Raw genomic sequence first — 17,530 nt, 5'->3', positions numbered from 1 at the left:
CTTTCCTCCCCAGCTTGGTTGATTTTAGTTATAATAATACATTTCTTCTTTCTAGCTAGCTGTTAAATTTTTCTGTCAGCCTCCCACAGACTTTAAACTGACAGCAGAAAATCCCAAAGGTCAGATACAAATAGAAATATATTTCCCTTGGCTTCGTAGAGGACAGCAATTAAACAGGTTCCAGTATTATTAAAGGACCTTTGTGGTTGTTAATTTATAGAGCTGGTTGTTATCAAAGATGCATCACCAGAAGAGTCAAAGCTTGACAGTAGAGCCATTTAAGGTCACCTGGCTCATGCTGAAGTGTTAAGGGCATACTTTCTTAAAAGGGCACAGGAACAACAGAAAAGTCATTCATAGGGTTCATAATATTTTGCTTCTAATAAGTACAACAATGGTTGTAGAATACTGTGGAAAGATTGATGCCAATTCTAAAGGAAAGGCTATTATATCAGCCCTGTCTTAATGGTAGACATAATAATAAAACAGATGATGTTTTAAGATAAGAAAATTAAAAACAAAAGAAACTAAATGTGCTAAGTATATATCCTTGAAGTAAGCCATCCCTAACTCCTATGGGAATAAAGTTTAGTAGAAATGAATGAATGATTGCATGAACAGCTATGAAAATAAACACAAAAGGTAGTAAATATTTTTAGTTTATGTCTGGTCTGGACTGTTAAATGAATAATCAGACTGTGATTATATGTATGTGTGTGTATATTCATTATGTTCTATGTTAATTCATGCTGGAAATAAACACAGTTTATGTCAGCAGTCCTGGAAATGGAAGGAAGAGGCTGGATCTTTCTTATCCTGATTTCTTTTGTTGTATCTTTGTCTGTATCTCTATAGACAACCTATTTTGCTGAATTAACTTAGTTTGCTTTATGTTTGTAAACTCAAAGTTCAGTTCAGTTCAGTTCAGCTCAGTCACTCAGTCATGTCCGACCCTTTGTGACCCCATGAATCGCAGCACACCAGGCCTCCCTGTCCATCACCAACTCCCAGAGTTCACTCAAACTCATGTCCATCGAGTCAGTGATGCCATCCAGCCATCTCATCCTCTGTCGTCCCCTTCTCCTCCTGCCCCCAATCCCTCCCAGCATCAGAGTCTTTTCCAATGAGTCAACTCTTCGCATGAGGTGGCCAAAGTACTGGAGTTTCAGCTTTAGCATCATTCCTTCCAAAGAACACCCAGGGCTGATCTCCTTCAGAATGGACTGGTTGGATCTCCTTGCAGTCCAAGGGACTCTCAAGAGTCTTCTCCAACACCACAGTTCAAAAGCATCAATTCTTCGGTGCTCAGCCTTCTTCACAGTCCAACTCTCACATCCATGCATGACCACTGGAAAAACCATAGCCTTGAGTAGACAGACCTTTGTTGGCAAAATAATGTCTCTGCTTTTGAATATGCTATCTAGGTTGCTCATAACTTTCCTTCCAAGGAGTAAGCATCTTTTAATTTCATGGCTGCAATCACCATCTGCAGTGATTTTGGAGCCCCAAAAAATAAAGTCTGACACTGTTTCCACTGTTTCCCCATGTATTTCCCATGAAGTAGAGGGACCAGATGCCATGATATTAGTTTTCTGAAATGTTGAGCATTAAGCCAACTTTTTCACTCTCCTCTTTCACTTTCATCAAGAGGCTTTTCAGTTCCTCTTCATTTTCTGCCATAAGGGTGGTGTCATCTGCATATCAGAGGTTATTGATATTTCTCCCAGCAATCTTGATTCCAGCTTGTGCTTCCTCCAGCCCAGCGTTTCTCATGATGTACTCTGCATAGAAGTTAAATAAGCAGGGTGACACTATACAGCCCTGCCGTACTCCTTTTCCTATTGGAACCAGTCTGTTGTTCCATGTCCAGTTCTAACTGTTGTTTCCTGACCTGCATATAGGTTTGTCAAGAGGCAGGTCAGGTGGTCTGGTATTCCCCTCTCTTGAAGAATTTTCCACAGTTTATTGTGATCCACACAGTCAAAGGCTTTGGCATAATCAATAAAGCAGAAATAGATGTTTTTCTGGAACTCTCTTGCTTTTTCGATGATCCAGTGGATGTTGGCAATTTGATCTCTGGTTCCTCTGCCTTTTCTAAAACCAGCTTGAACATCTGGAAGTTCATGGTTCACGTATTGCTGAAGCCTGGCTTGGAGAATTTTGAGCATTACTTTACTAGCGTGTGAGATGAATGCATTTGCGTGGTAGTTGAGCATTCTTTGGCATCGTCTTTCTTTGTGATTAGAATGAAAACTGACTTTTCCAGTCCTGTGGCCACTGCTGAGTTTTCCAAAAGTAGTTTGACTAAATTCAGAAAGACTTAATTGACTGTAGTCAGGAAGCAGATGCTAAACAACTGATGTAACAAAACTTTCTCTTAAGTTTTTCTTAGGGATATTTCTAGACAGAGCTTGAATGAACTGGTCAATTTAATAAAAATTATGGTCGCTGTCCTTTCTTACAGTGTCACTAATTCCCTGCAGGAAGCCCTTCAATTTTTCCCAAACCCTTAGAGCCAAAAATATCTGAAAGAACCCTTGAACCTAGGTTTATTGTAAAGAAACTTCACTGGTAGAGAGTCTTCCAGTAACAATGAAATCCCTGCGGGCAGCTGGGGCGGGGTTATACCTAAAACCCTGTAATGAACTGTGCTTTTCTAGTCTTATTTTTGGATTAAACCATACTATTTTTGTTTAATATTATACTTGTCTTACTGGTATATGAATCCAGTTCAGTTCAGTTCAGTTGCTCAGTCGTGTCCGACTCTTTGCGACTCCATGAATCACAGCACACCAGGCCTCCCTGTCCATCACCAACACTCGGAGTTCACCCAAACTCACGTCCATCGAGTCGGTGTTGCCATCCAACCATCTCATCCTCTGTCGTCCCCTTCTCCTCCTGCCCCCAATCCCTCTCAGCATCAGGGTCTCTTCCAATGAGTCAACTCTTCGCATGAGGTGGCCAAAGTATTGGAGTTTCAGACTCAGCATCATTCCTTCCAATGAACACCCAGGACTGGTCTGCTTTAGGATGGACAGGTTGGATCTTCTTGCAGTCCAAGGGACTCTCAAGAGTCTTCTCCAACACTACAGTTCAAGAGCATGAATTCTTCAGCTCTCAGCTTTCTTCACAGTCAAACTCTCACATCCATACATGACCACTGGAAAAACCATAGCCTTGACGAGACGGACCTTTGTTGGCAAAGTAATATCTCTGCTTTTTAATATGCTGTCTAGGTTGGTCATAACTTTCCTTCCAAGGAGTTAAGCGTCTTTTAATTTCATGGCTGCAATCACCATCTGCAGTGATTTTGGAGCCCCAAAAAATAAAGTCTGAACACTGTTTCCACTGCTTCCCCATCTATTTCCCATGAAGTGATGGGACCAGATGCCATGATCTTCGTTTTCTTAATCTTGAGCTTTAACCCAACTTTTTCACTCTCCTCTTTTACTTTCATCAAGAGGCTCTTTAGTTTTTCTTCACTTTCTGCCATAATGGTGGTAATGGTGGTATCTGCATATCTGAGGTTATTGATATTTTTTCCAGCAATCTTGATTCCAGCTTGTGCTTCCTCCAGCCCAGCGTTTCTCATGATGTACTCTGCATAGAAGTTAAATAAGCAGGGTCACAATATACAGCCTTGACATACTCCTTTTCCTATTTGGAACCAGTCTGTTGTTCCATGTCCAGTTCTAACTGTTGCTTCCTGACCTGCATACAAATTTCTCAAGAGGCAGGTCAGGTGGTCCAGTATTCCCATCTCTTTCAGAATTTTCCACAGTTTATTGTGATCCACACAGTCAAAGGCTTTGGCATAGTCAATAAAGCAGAAATAGATGTTTTTCTGGAACTCGCTTGCTTTTTTGATGATCTAGCGAATGTTGGCAATTTGATCTCTGGTTCCTCTGCCTTTTCTAAAACCAGCTTGAACATCTAAAAGTTCACTGTTCACATATTCCTGAAGCCTGGCTTCAATGGTATATGAACTACCGTAACATATTAAATAAATTGAGTTTTAGGTATGTTTATATTTAAAAGTACATGAAGGCTTTTCTGGCAGGTTATCTGTGAAGGTCAAAATTGGACATTTATTGCAGATCCCTTGATGAAGAGGTTACGGAGAAGCCTTTGAGATTAGGGAATATTTTTTTCCCTTTCTTCAAAACAGATCATAAATTGGGAGAATACTGCTGAGGATAGACTGGAGGGGTACATATTAAAGTGTTAATTGAGGGTGTTGAGATTTCCAGTGCCTTAATGACAGACAATAGGACTTATCATTGACTTAAAAAAAAATTCTTTTTTCATGTATGATTGACATGCAAAACAAAAATTTTTTTTAAACCAACCATTGACTTTAAAGTTATGAATGTTGGGAGCCTCTGAAAAGGAAACTGAGTAAAGAGCCTGTAAGGAAGAATGCTTGTCAGCTGGGCCTAATGCAGAGCTTTGGGCAAAAAAACACACAACTGGTGAAAAACTAAAGACATAAGCTATATCAAATCCTAAAAGATGATGCTGTGAAAGTGCTGCACTCAATAGGCCAGCAAATCTGGAAAATTCAGCAGTGGCCACAGGACTGGGAAAGGTCAGTTTTCATTCCAATCCCAAAGAAAGGCAATGCCAAAGAATGCCCAAACTACCACACAATTGCATTCATCTCACACTCTAGCAAAGTAATGCTCATAATTCTGCAAGCCAGACTTCAACAGTACATGAACCGTGAAGTTCTGGATGTTCAAGCTGCATTTAGAAAAGGCAGAGAGGAACCAGAGATCAGTTGCCAACATCCTCTGGATCATCAAAAAAGCAAAAGAGTTACAGAGAAACATCTATTTCTGCTTTATTGACTATGCCAAAGCCTTTGACTATGTGGATCACAAAAAACTGTGGAAAATTCTGAAAGAGATGGGAATACCAGACCACCTGACCTGCCTCTTGAGAAATCTGTATGCAAGTTAAGAAGCAATTGTTAGAACTGGACATGGAACAACAGACTGGTTCCAAATCTGGAAAGGAGTATGACAAGGCTGTATATTGTCACCCTGCTTATTTAACTTCTATGCAGAGTACATCATGAGAAATGCTGGGCTGGATGAAGCACAAGCTGGAATCAAGATTGCCGGGAGAAATATCAATAACCTCAGATATGCAGATGATACGACCCTTCTTGCAGAAAGCAAAGAAGAACTAAAGAGTCTCTTGATGAAAGTGAAAGACAAGAGTGAAAAAGTTGGCTTAAAACTCAGCATTCAGAAAACTAAGATCATGGCATCCAGTCCCATCACTTCATGGCAAATAGATGGGGAAACAGTGCAAACAGTGTCAGAATTTATTTTGGGGGGCTCCAAAATCACTGCAAATGGTGACTGCTGTCTTGAAATTAAAAGATGCTTGCTCCTTGGAAGGAAAATTATGACCAACCTAGACAGCATACTAAAAAGCAGAGACATTACTTTGCCAACAAAGGTCCGTCTCGTCAAGGATATGGTTTTTCCAGTGGTCAGGTATGGATGTGAGAGTTGGACTGTGAAGAAAGCTGAGCCCTGAAGAATTGATGCTTTTGAACTGCAGTGTTGGAGTAGACTTTTGAGAGTCCCTTGGACAGCAAGGAGATCCAAGGGGTCCATCCTAAAGGAAATCAGTCCTGAATATTCATTGGAAGGACTGATGCAATGCTGAAGCTGAAACTCCAATCTTTTGGCCACCTGATGCAAAGAACCAACTTTTTGGAAAAGACCCTGATGCTGGGAAAGATTGAAGGTGGGATGAGAAGGGCATGACAGAGGATGAGCTATTTGGATGGCAGCACCGGCACGATGGACATGAGTTTGAGTGGGCTCCAGGAGTTGGTGATGGACTGGGATGACTGGAGTGCTGCTATCCATGGAGCTGCAAAGAGTCAGACATGACTGAGCAACTGAACTGAACTGAACGGGGAAACCAGGATTCTTCTCAGCTTTCCACTTAGCCTCTTCTTTACAGACAGAATATCTGCCTCAGTGGAAGAAGTGTCTTTTGAGAAAAAGAGAAAAAGAAGCCAAGGTCATACATCCTGCATGGGGCTTTGGTAGATAAATACTTTCCCACTTGTGCTGATTGGTGGTGAAACCAAATTCATACTCATCAGCAGTGAACTGGGAAACCTAATTGTAGGAATTGTTTGTCTTCTTGCTAACTGTTCCTATCCTGAGTGAGCTGACTCCATTTTATGATATAGAAAGTTGGAAATTGGTAAGAAATAAAAAGATAGAGTAGGTAGCTAATCAATCCTAAAGGAAATCAACCCTGAGTACTCATTGGAAGGACTGATGCTGAAGCTAAATCTCCAATACTTTGACCACCTGATGTGAAGAGCTGACTTATTGGAAAAGACCCTGATGCCGGGAAAGATTGAAGGCAAAAGGAGAAGGGGGCAGCGGAGGATGAGATGGTTAGATTGCATCACTGACTCAATGGACATGAGTTAGCTCAAACTCCGGGAGGTAGTGCAGGACCGGAAGGAAGCCTGGCATGCTGCAGTCCACGGAGTCACAAACAGTTGGACACGACTTAGCAACTGAACAACCATCAATGGCAAGCAGATAGCAAGATTCTTCAGGAAAGGCAGGAATACCAGGCAAGAGGAAATGAGCAAGGTGAGGAAGGTGAAAAGTCCTTCCTAGGCTGGCTATGAAGAGAACAGAAGAGGCATTGGATTGCATATTGGGGGGAGAGGAGTAATCACACAGGTGGACATATCACTGATTGAATTCTACTATTAGATGAATAATGTTTTGACCTAAATACAGGAATGGATGTAGGTTCCTAGGCCAGAAAGGAAGAACTAATTGGCCCAACAGTGGGACTGAAGAGTCAAAGGGAATAGGCTGGAAACTGCACAGGCAGCACTGTAAGGCTAATACCTCCATAACGAGGGGAGCATTGGGCACCCTTTCTCAAGTCCCCTTCTCTGAACCAAGGAAGGAGACCCAATCTGCTTTTAACTTAAGTCTTTTGCTCAGTGCTTGAACCCAAAGTTCAAAGCTGAAATATATAGGTAGTTTTTCTCTTTGAAAGAGGAAATCTCTGAGCGGCATGCTGGAAAGAATATTGTCAAAGACACACAGGGTTAGATGCTGGTCTCGAGGGTGTGGTCCTTGTCATTTCCTTTGTGGATGGTCATCCTAGTGGTGAAATGTCTGGATGCCTTATTTTGGGAGGTTTCATAGCTTGTATGCTTATACATGGTGTGTGTATGTGTGTTATAATTAGAGGAAATATTGAGAGTTTTACATAAGCTCTTGAGATAACTATGTATAGAAATAATAGATATAGAACTCACTGCTGTGGAGTCTCTGTTTTACTCTCTGGGATCTGCTTCTGTGGGGAGTCTCTGGATGCATTCTACAAGCCTAACGCTATATTGATCAAAGTAATGAGGTTCTGTCATGTTAAATCCACGCTAGTCCCAGAAAACCCATTTCGTAGGTGTTCTCCTTAGCCACTCTTAAGTTGTGTGATTAAAACAGTGATTCTTGAAGTCAGAAACATGACATCTTGCCTTTGATTTAGGAGTTTGAAGAACAGTATTTTTCTATCGTGGAAGCCTAGTTTAAAATCCTCATTTGTCTTTGTAGCATTATCAGGTATCCAGCAGATGTCACTATTATGGTCCATGTTCAGTTTTTTGGCTTTACTGAGCAGTGTTTGCAGAAAAGGCTCAATTCAGAGGCAATGCTTTATCAATGGTCTAATGACAGTTTTTATTGGTTTGCTGCTATGTAGAGTACTCAATCAAGTGCCCAGCCTGAGTATTTTTAGTCAAAGTACTTTATCTATAAGCATAAGATACAGGGATTTCCTGGCTATATATTTCAGTTCTCACCTATAGGAAATGCAAATATTTAAACAAATAATTGTACTTTTTTTTTTTACCATTAATTATTCTTATGTATTCCACCTTCAATATAAAAATAGGACTTAGATCATCACACATCATTTCTATTCTTACCAAATGTGTAGAGTTTTCTTCCCCATACTAACCAGTTCTCCTACAGTTCAGTTCAATTCTGACACTTGTCTACCTCAAGTTAGCTTCAAATTATACAAGTTAGGTGCCTACTCCCACAGGACTGCCCCAACCTCAGTTACAACTCCCAAGTTTTCCTATTTCTAATGGACAGCCTGTAAATAGAGAGTTCCCAAGACTCTCCTCTTCAAGTTCAATAATTTGCTAGAAGGATTCATAGAACTCAGGAAAGCAATTCACTTAATATTCCTGGTTTATTATAAAGGATGCAACCGAGGAACAGACAAGTGGAAGAGATTTATAGGGCAAGGTCTTAGAAGAGGAGGCACCACCTCCTCTTTTCACCTTCATGAGTTTGCCAACCCAGAAGTTCTCCAAACCTGGTCTGTTAGGGGTTTTAGTGGAGGCTCTGTTACCTAGGCATGCCTGATCAAGTCATTGCCTATTGATGATTGATTCGATCTCAAGCCCTGTGCCCTCCTTGAAGTCTGGAGTCCGGCTAAGATTTCCAACCCTTTAATCACATTGTTGGTTCCTCTGGCAACCAGCACACCCATCCCCCAAGAGTCTCCTCCTTAGCACAAACTCAGATGTGGATGAAAGGGGCTTACTGTGATGAACAAAGGACACCCTTCTTGGCTCTATCTATCACTCAAAAAGTCCTAGAGTTGTAGAAACTTTTGTGTCAGAAATGGGTATGAAGACCAGACGTTTATTTCTTATTGTAGTAAAACATGACAGGTAATTTCTAGTGAGTCTTTCAAAATGCTTTGACCTCATTCATAACTATATACTCTATAATTTAACTTCAGATGTTCTAATGAAACATCAGTGAATGCCCTCCAACTATTTCATATAAGCTATATTCAAGATGATAAGGAAACATCTCTACTCTTGTCTTGAAGAAAGACCCATACTTGAATTTGGGAGCTGGTATTAGCTAGGGTGGCTATGGTTTTTCCTGTGGTCATGTATGGATGTGAGAGTTGGACTGTGAAGAAGGCTGAGCGCCGAAGAATTGATGCTTTTGAACTGTGGTGTTGGAGAAGACTCTTGAGGGTCCCTTGGACTGCAAGGAGATCCAACCAGTCCATTCTGAAGGAGATCAGCCCTGGGATTTGTTTGGAAGGAATGATGCTAAAGCTGAAACTCCAGTACTTTGGCCACCTCATGCGAAGAGTTGACTCATTGGAAAAGACTCTGATGCTGGGAGGGATTGGGATCAGGAGGAGAAGGGGATGACAGAGGATGAGATGGCTGGATGGCATCACTGACTCGATGGACATGAGTCTGAGTGAACTCCAGGAGTTGGTGATGGACAGGGAGGCCTGGTGTGCTGCGATTCATGGGGTTAGTCGGACACAAAGAGTCGGACACGACTGAGCGACTGAACTGAACTGAACTGAAAGGCTAAAAGTGTCTTAAAGAACAAAGAACAGTTCCCTCTAATGTAAGCATTCCAAGGCAAGAGGTTCAGACTGTAGAACATCTCTGTTCCATCGAGTCGTTGGTCTCAGGCACTCTAATCGATGGCATGATTTAAGGTGGTTTGTTGGGAGTTCCATCCAGCAGTAAGGGAAAAAAAGTCTTGAAGGAGGCATGCTCCCTTCTATAAGGAAAGCCCAGAAATGGCCCACCTCATTCTGCCTGTTCCTTTGTTAAGAATTTAGTTACATGGCCTAACTGCAAGGAAGGCTTGGACATTGTTTGTACGCCCAGGACAGTGGGGTGGAGATGGATGTGGGTGGACTAGTGGTTTCTACCACAGTGCTGTAAGTTTATTGGTTTGATTGGCAATGACCAAACATGATTCTTGATGTCCTTTTCAGGAGGTGCACTCAGTGTACAGTATATTATCTGGGATTTTGAATATTGGAAACATTGAGTTTGCAGCTATTTCCTCTCAGCATCAAACTGACAAAAGTGAGGTGCCCAATGCAGAAGCCTTGGAAAATGGTAATTATTTGATTCGTGTGCATTGTGTTGCCAAATACTTTTACTTGGGCAGTTTTTCAAGACTCGAAGATATAATGTGCTGGTCCTTAACTGTCTCTGGGTGTTTTCACTAACCAGTATTTCCCAGAGAATATCTTGTAGAACATCAGCGTTCATCTCATAAGTGGCAAGTACGTAGACATTCTTCTGAAAAGTCCATGGCAGGTAACTTTGGGCAGTGATTCTCACCAGTGGCTGCTTTTAAAAATCATCTACAAATTTTTGGAAAAGATATGAGAGGTTGGACCTCACTCTGAATTCACTGAATCATTATCTGGAGGGGATAACACATGCACCTATTTATTTTAAAATTTCCACAAGTAATAATAGTGGCACAAAGAATAAGATTCCTGAGTTAGAAAAAAAATTTATTTAAATAACATCTCTTGTGTTAAACTGTAGCACTTAACTATGCTAATGTGCTTTGTGATTTTCTGAGAGCAGACTATAGTCTTCAACAGTTGCTCCAACTAATTTGGTCAAAGACCATCTCCTTCCACATTTTTTTCATCTAACACATGTAAAGAGCTTTCAAAACTGTTTGGGAGGCACTGCATTAGTCTAGGTTCTTCTTGGGGTTCAGGGCCCCACATGTTTATCCTTGGCTCTGAAGTTCTGCAGATACAGCCTGGCACATGGCTGATGTTGAATGAATGCTGGCTAACTGGCTGGCTGGCTGGCTGGCTGGACAGTGGATGTCTACCTCCTCCAGCATTATCCTCACCCTCTCTTCTAGCTGCCTCGGTTCTCTGCATCAGCCCTGAAGAGCTCCAGGAGGCTCTCACCTCACACTGTGTGGTCACTCGGGGTGAGACCATCATCCGCGCCAACACTGTGGACAGGGCCTCGGACGTCAGAGACGCCATGTCCAAAGGCCTGTACGGGAGGCTTTTCAGCTGGATTGTAAATCGCATCAACACGCTCCTGCAGCCAGACAAAAACATATGGCAAGTTCCCCGACGGGCAGAGACCTTGAGGAGGGCTGTCATTGACCCCAGTGTCTCCTAGAATTTCCAAGAGGAAGCATTTGGTCTTCTCTTGGGTTTTCTTTAATGAAGATCTCAGGCATCTCCTTTAAAAGATGGTGTATTTACACCGGAGAGGCTCATGATTACAGAGCCACTGCATTATGGTGTTTAAAAGAACAAGCTTAGCTGGGAGCTGGGCAAACTGGGTTTGCATCCAGACTCCATAGCTTCATCTGTGCACATCCTAAGTCATAGTTTCCTCATCTGTAAAATGAGAATAATATCCTCCTCCTGCTGCTGTTTTTAGAATCAACTGAGACATTTCATGAGAAGTGTTAAAGCACAGAAATCTCACAGTATTGCTACTTCTATAGCTTTATCTGTGCTAAGCATTAGTGTTTTCTAGATTGTGGAGGAACTGACAGTATCAAATTCTAGAGTCTTCTTCTAACTAAGCCTTGTGGGTGAGAAAGTAGAAGAATAAATGAGCAGCAGTTCCAACCCCTTCAAATAGGGTGGCTCCTCTTTAATCTCTCTATAGATGGAGTTTCTGAGGAAAATTTGAAATTTTGCTGCTTAAAATAAGAGAAGTTGGAGGTACTGTTGAAAGGCTTAGGAAACCAACTGTTTAACACAGAGACTGTTCCTTTCTGAAAGGCGGCAGGATGCCGCTTGCCCTGAGTAGCTACATGTGTAGATAAAAATGTAGTCAGTCTCACTGCCCTGAGACTGCTGTTTCCTTCTCTAAAAGGTTTTATTCTTCTCTCTCATGCAGTACTGCAGACGATGGTATGAATGTGGGGATCTTGGACATTTTTGGATTCGAAAACTTTCAGAGAAATTCATTTGAGCAGCTCTGCATAAACATCGCCAATGAGCAAATTCAGTACTATTTCAATCAGCATGTTTTTGCTCTCGAGCAGGTAACAGTGAACTCTGAAGGCCCTGGACCTGGTGGGGAACGTGCCTGCAGGCTGCCCAGAGTTTGAAGCAGAAACCTTGTTAGTGAGGTTAACAGGTCAAAGACTCCAAAGAAAAACCACTGATGAGGCAGTCCTGTCAAAATAACTCGACAATCTAAATGTAGTTTGATAAAAAGAGGTCTTGATTTCTGTGGAAAGGTACATTTCCTCCCTTGAGTGAAGCTGATGACAAGCCAATTATTTAAATGCTGTTTCCAAACTGATTCATATGCATTGCCCAAAATGCTGCATTCTGTTCTGCTTTATTTAACTAAAAATATTTGTGATCATGTCCCAAATGATACCGGATGATCTGGAACTCAGGATAAGGTTCTTGGTTTCCAACTCTCTCACTGACCATATGAATCCCCTGTCTCCTGCATATTAGACCCCACCAGAAGTGGATTGGTATCTTCAGCGAGGAGTAAGATACGTTCTTGGTTTTCTCAACATGGAAATCTTCACCCCCCCCCCCCATGAGTCTAATGGCAAATAAAACAGGATGTAAAGCTAGTGGACCCAAGGTCTGGGGCCCTTATCCTCCACCTTGACCTGAACCCAACCCCAAGACTCTCCTGTATGAAGAGAGAGTATATAGTTGTAAAAACTAAACATTCTGACCAAACTCCTTGTTTTAATGCAAGAGCAAGGAACCCATTAAACTGCTAGGTTAGATAAAGACAAAGTCATGGACTAAAAACACCGATATTGGTTTTATCATGGAAACTGGACAAATCCACAATGCACTCCTCCCCCACCCATCTTGTACAAAACAGACCTTGTTTCAATCCAGTTTACTTCCATTTATTTTCCCAGGAAATCTGGAGTTCTTTTTAGTTTTTTTTTTTAGTTCAAGATGATTCCTTTGCAGAAGACAGAAATCTGCTTTCCTCCTGGTTTCAACCAAACTTGTCACCAGAATAAAAAATTTTCAGCTTCCCTTCCTTTCTACATCAGCTTCTCAATTTAAGTTACCAAGTACATGTCTGAGAGACAGAGAGAGACAGAGAGCCAAGGTTCTGTTGCCAACCTTACCACCTGCCATAGGCTCCCTATAGGTCAGTCTTAAATCCTGAGCTTCAACAGTGCTGGATGCAGAAAAGCCTTGTCCTACTCACATAAAACAGACCCTGTTCAGTGTTGCCAGACAGAGAAAGTGCATGCAGCCTGGTGGTACCTAGGCCAGTACTGGGCTGGAGTGATTCACGATCCATTTCCTTCCAGATGGAGTATCAGAACGAGGGCATTGACGCTACCCCCGTGGAGTACGAGGACAATCGCCCCCTCCTGGATATGTTCCTCCAGAAACCCCTGGGACTGCTTGCGCTTCTGGATGAGGAAAGCCGGTTTCCTCAGGCAACGGACCAGACCCTAGTTGGTAGGTACCTTTTAGAAAAGGCATACTTATGTGCAGAAGAGAACTTGGCTATTTGGCTCATATCATCAAATGGTTTATGGAATCCTTCCTGTGTATTTTGGCTACCTGGCGATTGTGAAAATAGAGACTCTGCTTTTAATAAATTGAAATATTCAGAACACATCCTGGTAGGATTTGTGTGTTAAAGCAAACCCATCACCATTTCTCAAACTCTCCTCACTTTCCTGTTCCTGTAAAGCAAATTACCTTTACCCTATGTCAGTATCATTTTTACACCTTCTGTTCCCCTTATTTTCCATGAGCAACACTTGATACCCCTCCTTTTTCATGCCCTTCTCTCATATCTCTATCTGGACCTCCAGCCATTTTTAGTACAACCTTGTATAGAAGCCCTGCTGATGTTCTGGCTTCCTGGCTCATATTTTATGCTGGACATCCCACCTAATACAGTTTTTGTAAAGCTACCTTTTCATTAAATTACCACTGTCTGTGGAGTGATGGTAAAACATCTCCTTCTAGCATTTGGAGTCCTCTGTACTTACCCCCATACCTCTCCATCTCCTCCTCCTCATCAGTCTTCAGCGTTGCGTGTGACCCATCTCTCACTCTGTGAGATCCTTGGGCAACAAAGTCCGGCCGCTGCATCCCTTTACTGCTTAGCACGGTTCCTCACACAGAGTAGGCCATCCTTGACCACAGCAGCAACATTATCTGGAGAGGGATGGAGAGGAAGTTTCGAGCCTTTTTCCGAGATGGAAAATTGATTTGTGGAAGAGCTTTGCTTCTAGGAGTTGAGAGTGCCACCTTTGACTTCCTTTTACCTATAAAATTGTCGCAAGTTGTCAAGAGGAATATAAACCAGGATGATTTGCCTTCCATGGAGTATCTTTATGGTTCTAAAGCTAATTGGTTGGTTTTCTGGTGTCATCAGTGTTTATTCTTGGAGTTCTCAGAGAAGAACATGGTATCATCGAGATCAGCTTGACACAAAAGACAACATGAAACACCTAGATGAGAACTTGAATGTAAATGCCCATCATGTAGGGGGGTGGGGAGGGGACCTTTCTCCATCCCTGAATAAATAAGAATAATTTCAGGCTACTCTGAAGTTCCTTATTCTGAGTCGTCATGATTTGAGGAGCGTATTTTTGTCTAAAGGACCAAAGAGTTCCCATTGTAACTTTTAAACATGAAAATCCACACAGATAAATTTGAAGATAATCTTCGATGCAAATACTTCTGGAGGCCCAAAGGAATGGAGCTGTGCTTTGGCATTCAGCACTATGCTGGAAAGGTGAGTTATTAAATCTGAATTTTGACAAGGAACAAGGGTCCACAGTACTCTGTTTGTGGCATTCATGAAATTGCTTGCAGATTTCTTTCTCCTTTTAATTCTTCTTGAATACCTAATCATAATTCTTAAATCTTCTCAGTGGTATTGCTCATGGAAAGTAGCCCCTGGCAAAAAAGCAATTTCTCACTGGGGTGGCCCACAGAGCTGCCATCTGCTTCTCACCTGAGGTTTGGCCTAGAAGTGACAGCTCTCCAGGGAGAAAACATGATGGCTTTTGCAGCGTTTAGTGGTGAATGCTCACATTCAAAAGTAATTTGGAGATGTGTAGGCAACGAAGGAGGGTTAATATCACAGTGGGGCTCAATTTTTAGCACTTTGTAGCACAAGCATATGTCTACAGGGCACCAAAAGTGTCTAGATAAAAAGGGGGGGAAATTCACTTCATCATCCAGATGTTAAGGTTTTACAACATTAACTGAAATTTTCACTTTTCATCCATTATTCTTCAGTCTCAGTTTCAAGTTCCCGAACGAGGTTAGTGAGTGATTCAGGAAATCCCCTCCTCCTGTAGCCAACAATTCATTGCTCATGTTACTCTCTAAGGAGCCATGTGAATTATGGCTAATTGGTTCCGGCAGGGTCTGCTGAGGCCCTGGGCCCAGAAAATGGGTAGGAGTTCAATAAAAGGCATTCTGGGTTATATTGTTGATTTAAGATTTGTTGAAATTATTTTTCACATTCATATTATGGCATGGAAATTAATTTTGCCTGACTGAATGTTGTTTGAAAGGCAATTTAATGTAAGTGAAGAGATTGTTTTTGTCTTCACATAATACATGACAGCATCTATCTTGGATCTTGGCTAGAAATTGCAATCCAGTTTTCCCTCCTAAAAACTTCATTTACCCTAGTGTTGGAGGCTGACTGCACAAGACATCCACCCTGATCCCCGGTCCCCATTCTTCTCCTCTCTCCTGCCTTCCATTCTCGTCCCCTTCTTTGCACCTCTCTTCCCATCTCTGTCCTTTTACACCTATTTTCTAACTACCACTCTTCTTCCCTCTTGTTCTTTCTTAATTTTAAAAGGAAAAAGAAAAGATCTTTTTCCTTCTGGGCTCTGTGTCCTTTCTTGAATTCATTTCTTTGGAGCATCCCTTAAAAAGTCTCTGATCTAAATGTCCTTTGCCCTGAGAACCAAGAATGCTCAGAGCCCCTGAGCCACCACTCAGGTGCCACAAGCACCTTGGGAAGCAGCGAGGGTGAAATGTGTATAGGCATGGAGCCAATCTGCCCGGGCTGGGATGCCTGCCCACCCTGGTGACGTGTGTGGCTGTGGCCACATGATTCAGCCTCTCTCTAAGCTTCTGTTTGCCCACAGTGAAATGGAGGCAATAGCAGTGTTAACCTCATCAGATGGATGCTTCTCATATTGTGAGTGGCCAATATAATTATTCTGAAGTGATTTATCTTTGATAGGACTCTCTTCATCAAAGAATAGTTGAACAAGGAGTTAAGATAAACTGGCCTCTCAAAAATTTCAATTGTCCCCCTTATCTGGTGGCCTAGGTTTAAAAGCATGGCTATGTAAAGATGAATTCTATACAGAGATCGATTAATGACTGACCTCAGGCAATGCCAGTGTTGCCTGGCAACACTGTGATGGGGACAGTATTGGCTCACTTGTGATTTGCTCTTTATGTTGCAGGTATTATATGATGCTTCTGGGGTTCTTGAGAAAAACAGAGACACTCTCCCTGCTGATGTGGTGGTCATACTGAGGGCATCAGAAAACCAGCTTCTCCAGCAACTCTTCTCAATCCCTTTGACTAAAACAGGTACTGGAGGGACTTCCCTGGTGGTCCAGTGGTTGGGACACCATGATGCCACTGGTCAGGGAACTAAGATCCTTCATGCAATGTGGCATGACCACAAAGAATAAATTAAAAATTTTAAAAAGACAACAATCAACAACAACAACAAAAAATTGGGTACTTGTAACGTCTCTGATAGCCCTAGGCCTGCCTCATGCTTCTACAAGCCTTGCTGGGGTTTTCTCGTTCATGTCTAAATACCACCAGGGCAGTGCTACTAACATTTTGAAATTTGAGCAGGGGTAAAAGTCTATTCACCTGAGTTCAAGAAAAAGAAAGTGATTATTTCTTTTGCATTTAACTGCACAGCATCAGCCTATATATACATGTGTGTACACACGCACTTTCCATAGCATCAGTTTTTAGACTTCTCATTTTCTCTGCATGATTCCTTTCATTCTTCCATTTATAGAAGTGCATGTTGGGACTTTCCTGGCGGTGCAGTGGTCAGGGCTCCATGCTTCTCCTGCAGTGGGCACGGGTTTGACCCCTGGGTAGGGAACTATAATCCTGCAAGCCACATTGTGTGGCCAATAAAAAAAATTAAAATAAAAACATGTATTATTATGCACTCAGTCACTCAGTCATGTCCAACTCTTTGTGACCCCATGGACCATAGCCCTCTAGGCTCCCTTATCCATGGAGTTCTCCAGGCAAGAATACTGGAGTGGGTTGCCATGCCCTCCTCCAAGGGATCTTCCTGACACAGGATTTGAACCTATGTCTCTTATGTCTCCTGCATTGGCAGGCGGATTCTTTACCACTAGCGCCACCAGGGAAGCCCATAGTTTATATTATCATAAGTAAGTAAGTGTTAGTCGCTCAGTCATGCCCGACTCTTTGTGACCCCATGGACTGCAGCTCACCAGGCTCCTCTGTCCATGAGATTTTCCAGGCAAGGATATTGGAGTGGGTTGCCATTTACTTCTCCAGGGGATCTTCCCAACCCAGGGATCGAACCCAGGTCTCCTGCACTGCAGGCAGATTCTTAACCGACTGAGCTACAAAGGAAGCCCATGCTGCTGCTAAGTCACTTCAGTCGTGTCCGACT

The 17,530-nt window shown here is 42.2% G+C and overlaps 1 protein-coding gene across 1 annotated transcript in view; it reads left to right on the top strand.

Annotated features, from left to right (window-relative positions):
- MYO3B (myosin IIIB) overlaps positions 1-17,530 on the top strand; it is a 370,966-nt gene that overhangs the window by 134,991 nt on the left and 218,445 nt on the right. The window contains exons 11-16 of the mRNA XM_059878110.1: positions 9,841-9,967; positions 10,743-10,953; positions 11,750-11,897; positions 13,161-13,314; positions 14,520-14,608; positions 16,314-16,443. Of these exons, the coding sequence (XP_059734093.1) occupies positions 9,841-9,967; positions 10,743-10,953; positions 11,750-11,897; positions 13,161-13,314; positions 14,520-14,608; positions 16,314-16,443 (859 nt within the window). The remainder of the gene's footprint in view (positions 1-9,840; positions 9,968-10,742; positions 10,954-11,749; positions 11,898-13,160; positions 13,315-14,519; positions 14,609-16,313; positions 16,444-17,530) is intronic.

Source organism: Bos taurus, chromosome 2 (assembly GCF_002263795.3).
Source record: "Bos taurus isolate L1 Dominette 01449 registration number 42190680 breed Hereford chromosome 2, ARS-UCD2.0, whole genome shotgun sequence".
In the NCBI taxonomy this organism is placed as follows: domain Eukaryota; kingdom Metazoa; phylum Chordata; class Mammalia; order Artiodactyla; family Bovidae; genus Bos; species Bos taurus.
The sequence above is the reverse complement of the archived record's forward strand: the minus strand, read 5'-3'. Positions and strand labels throughout refer to the sequence as shown.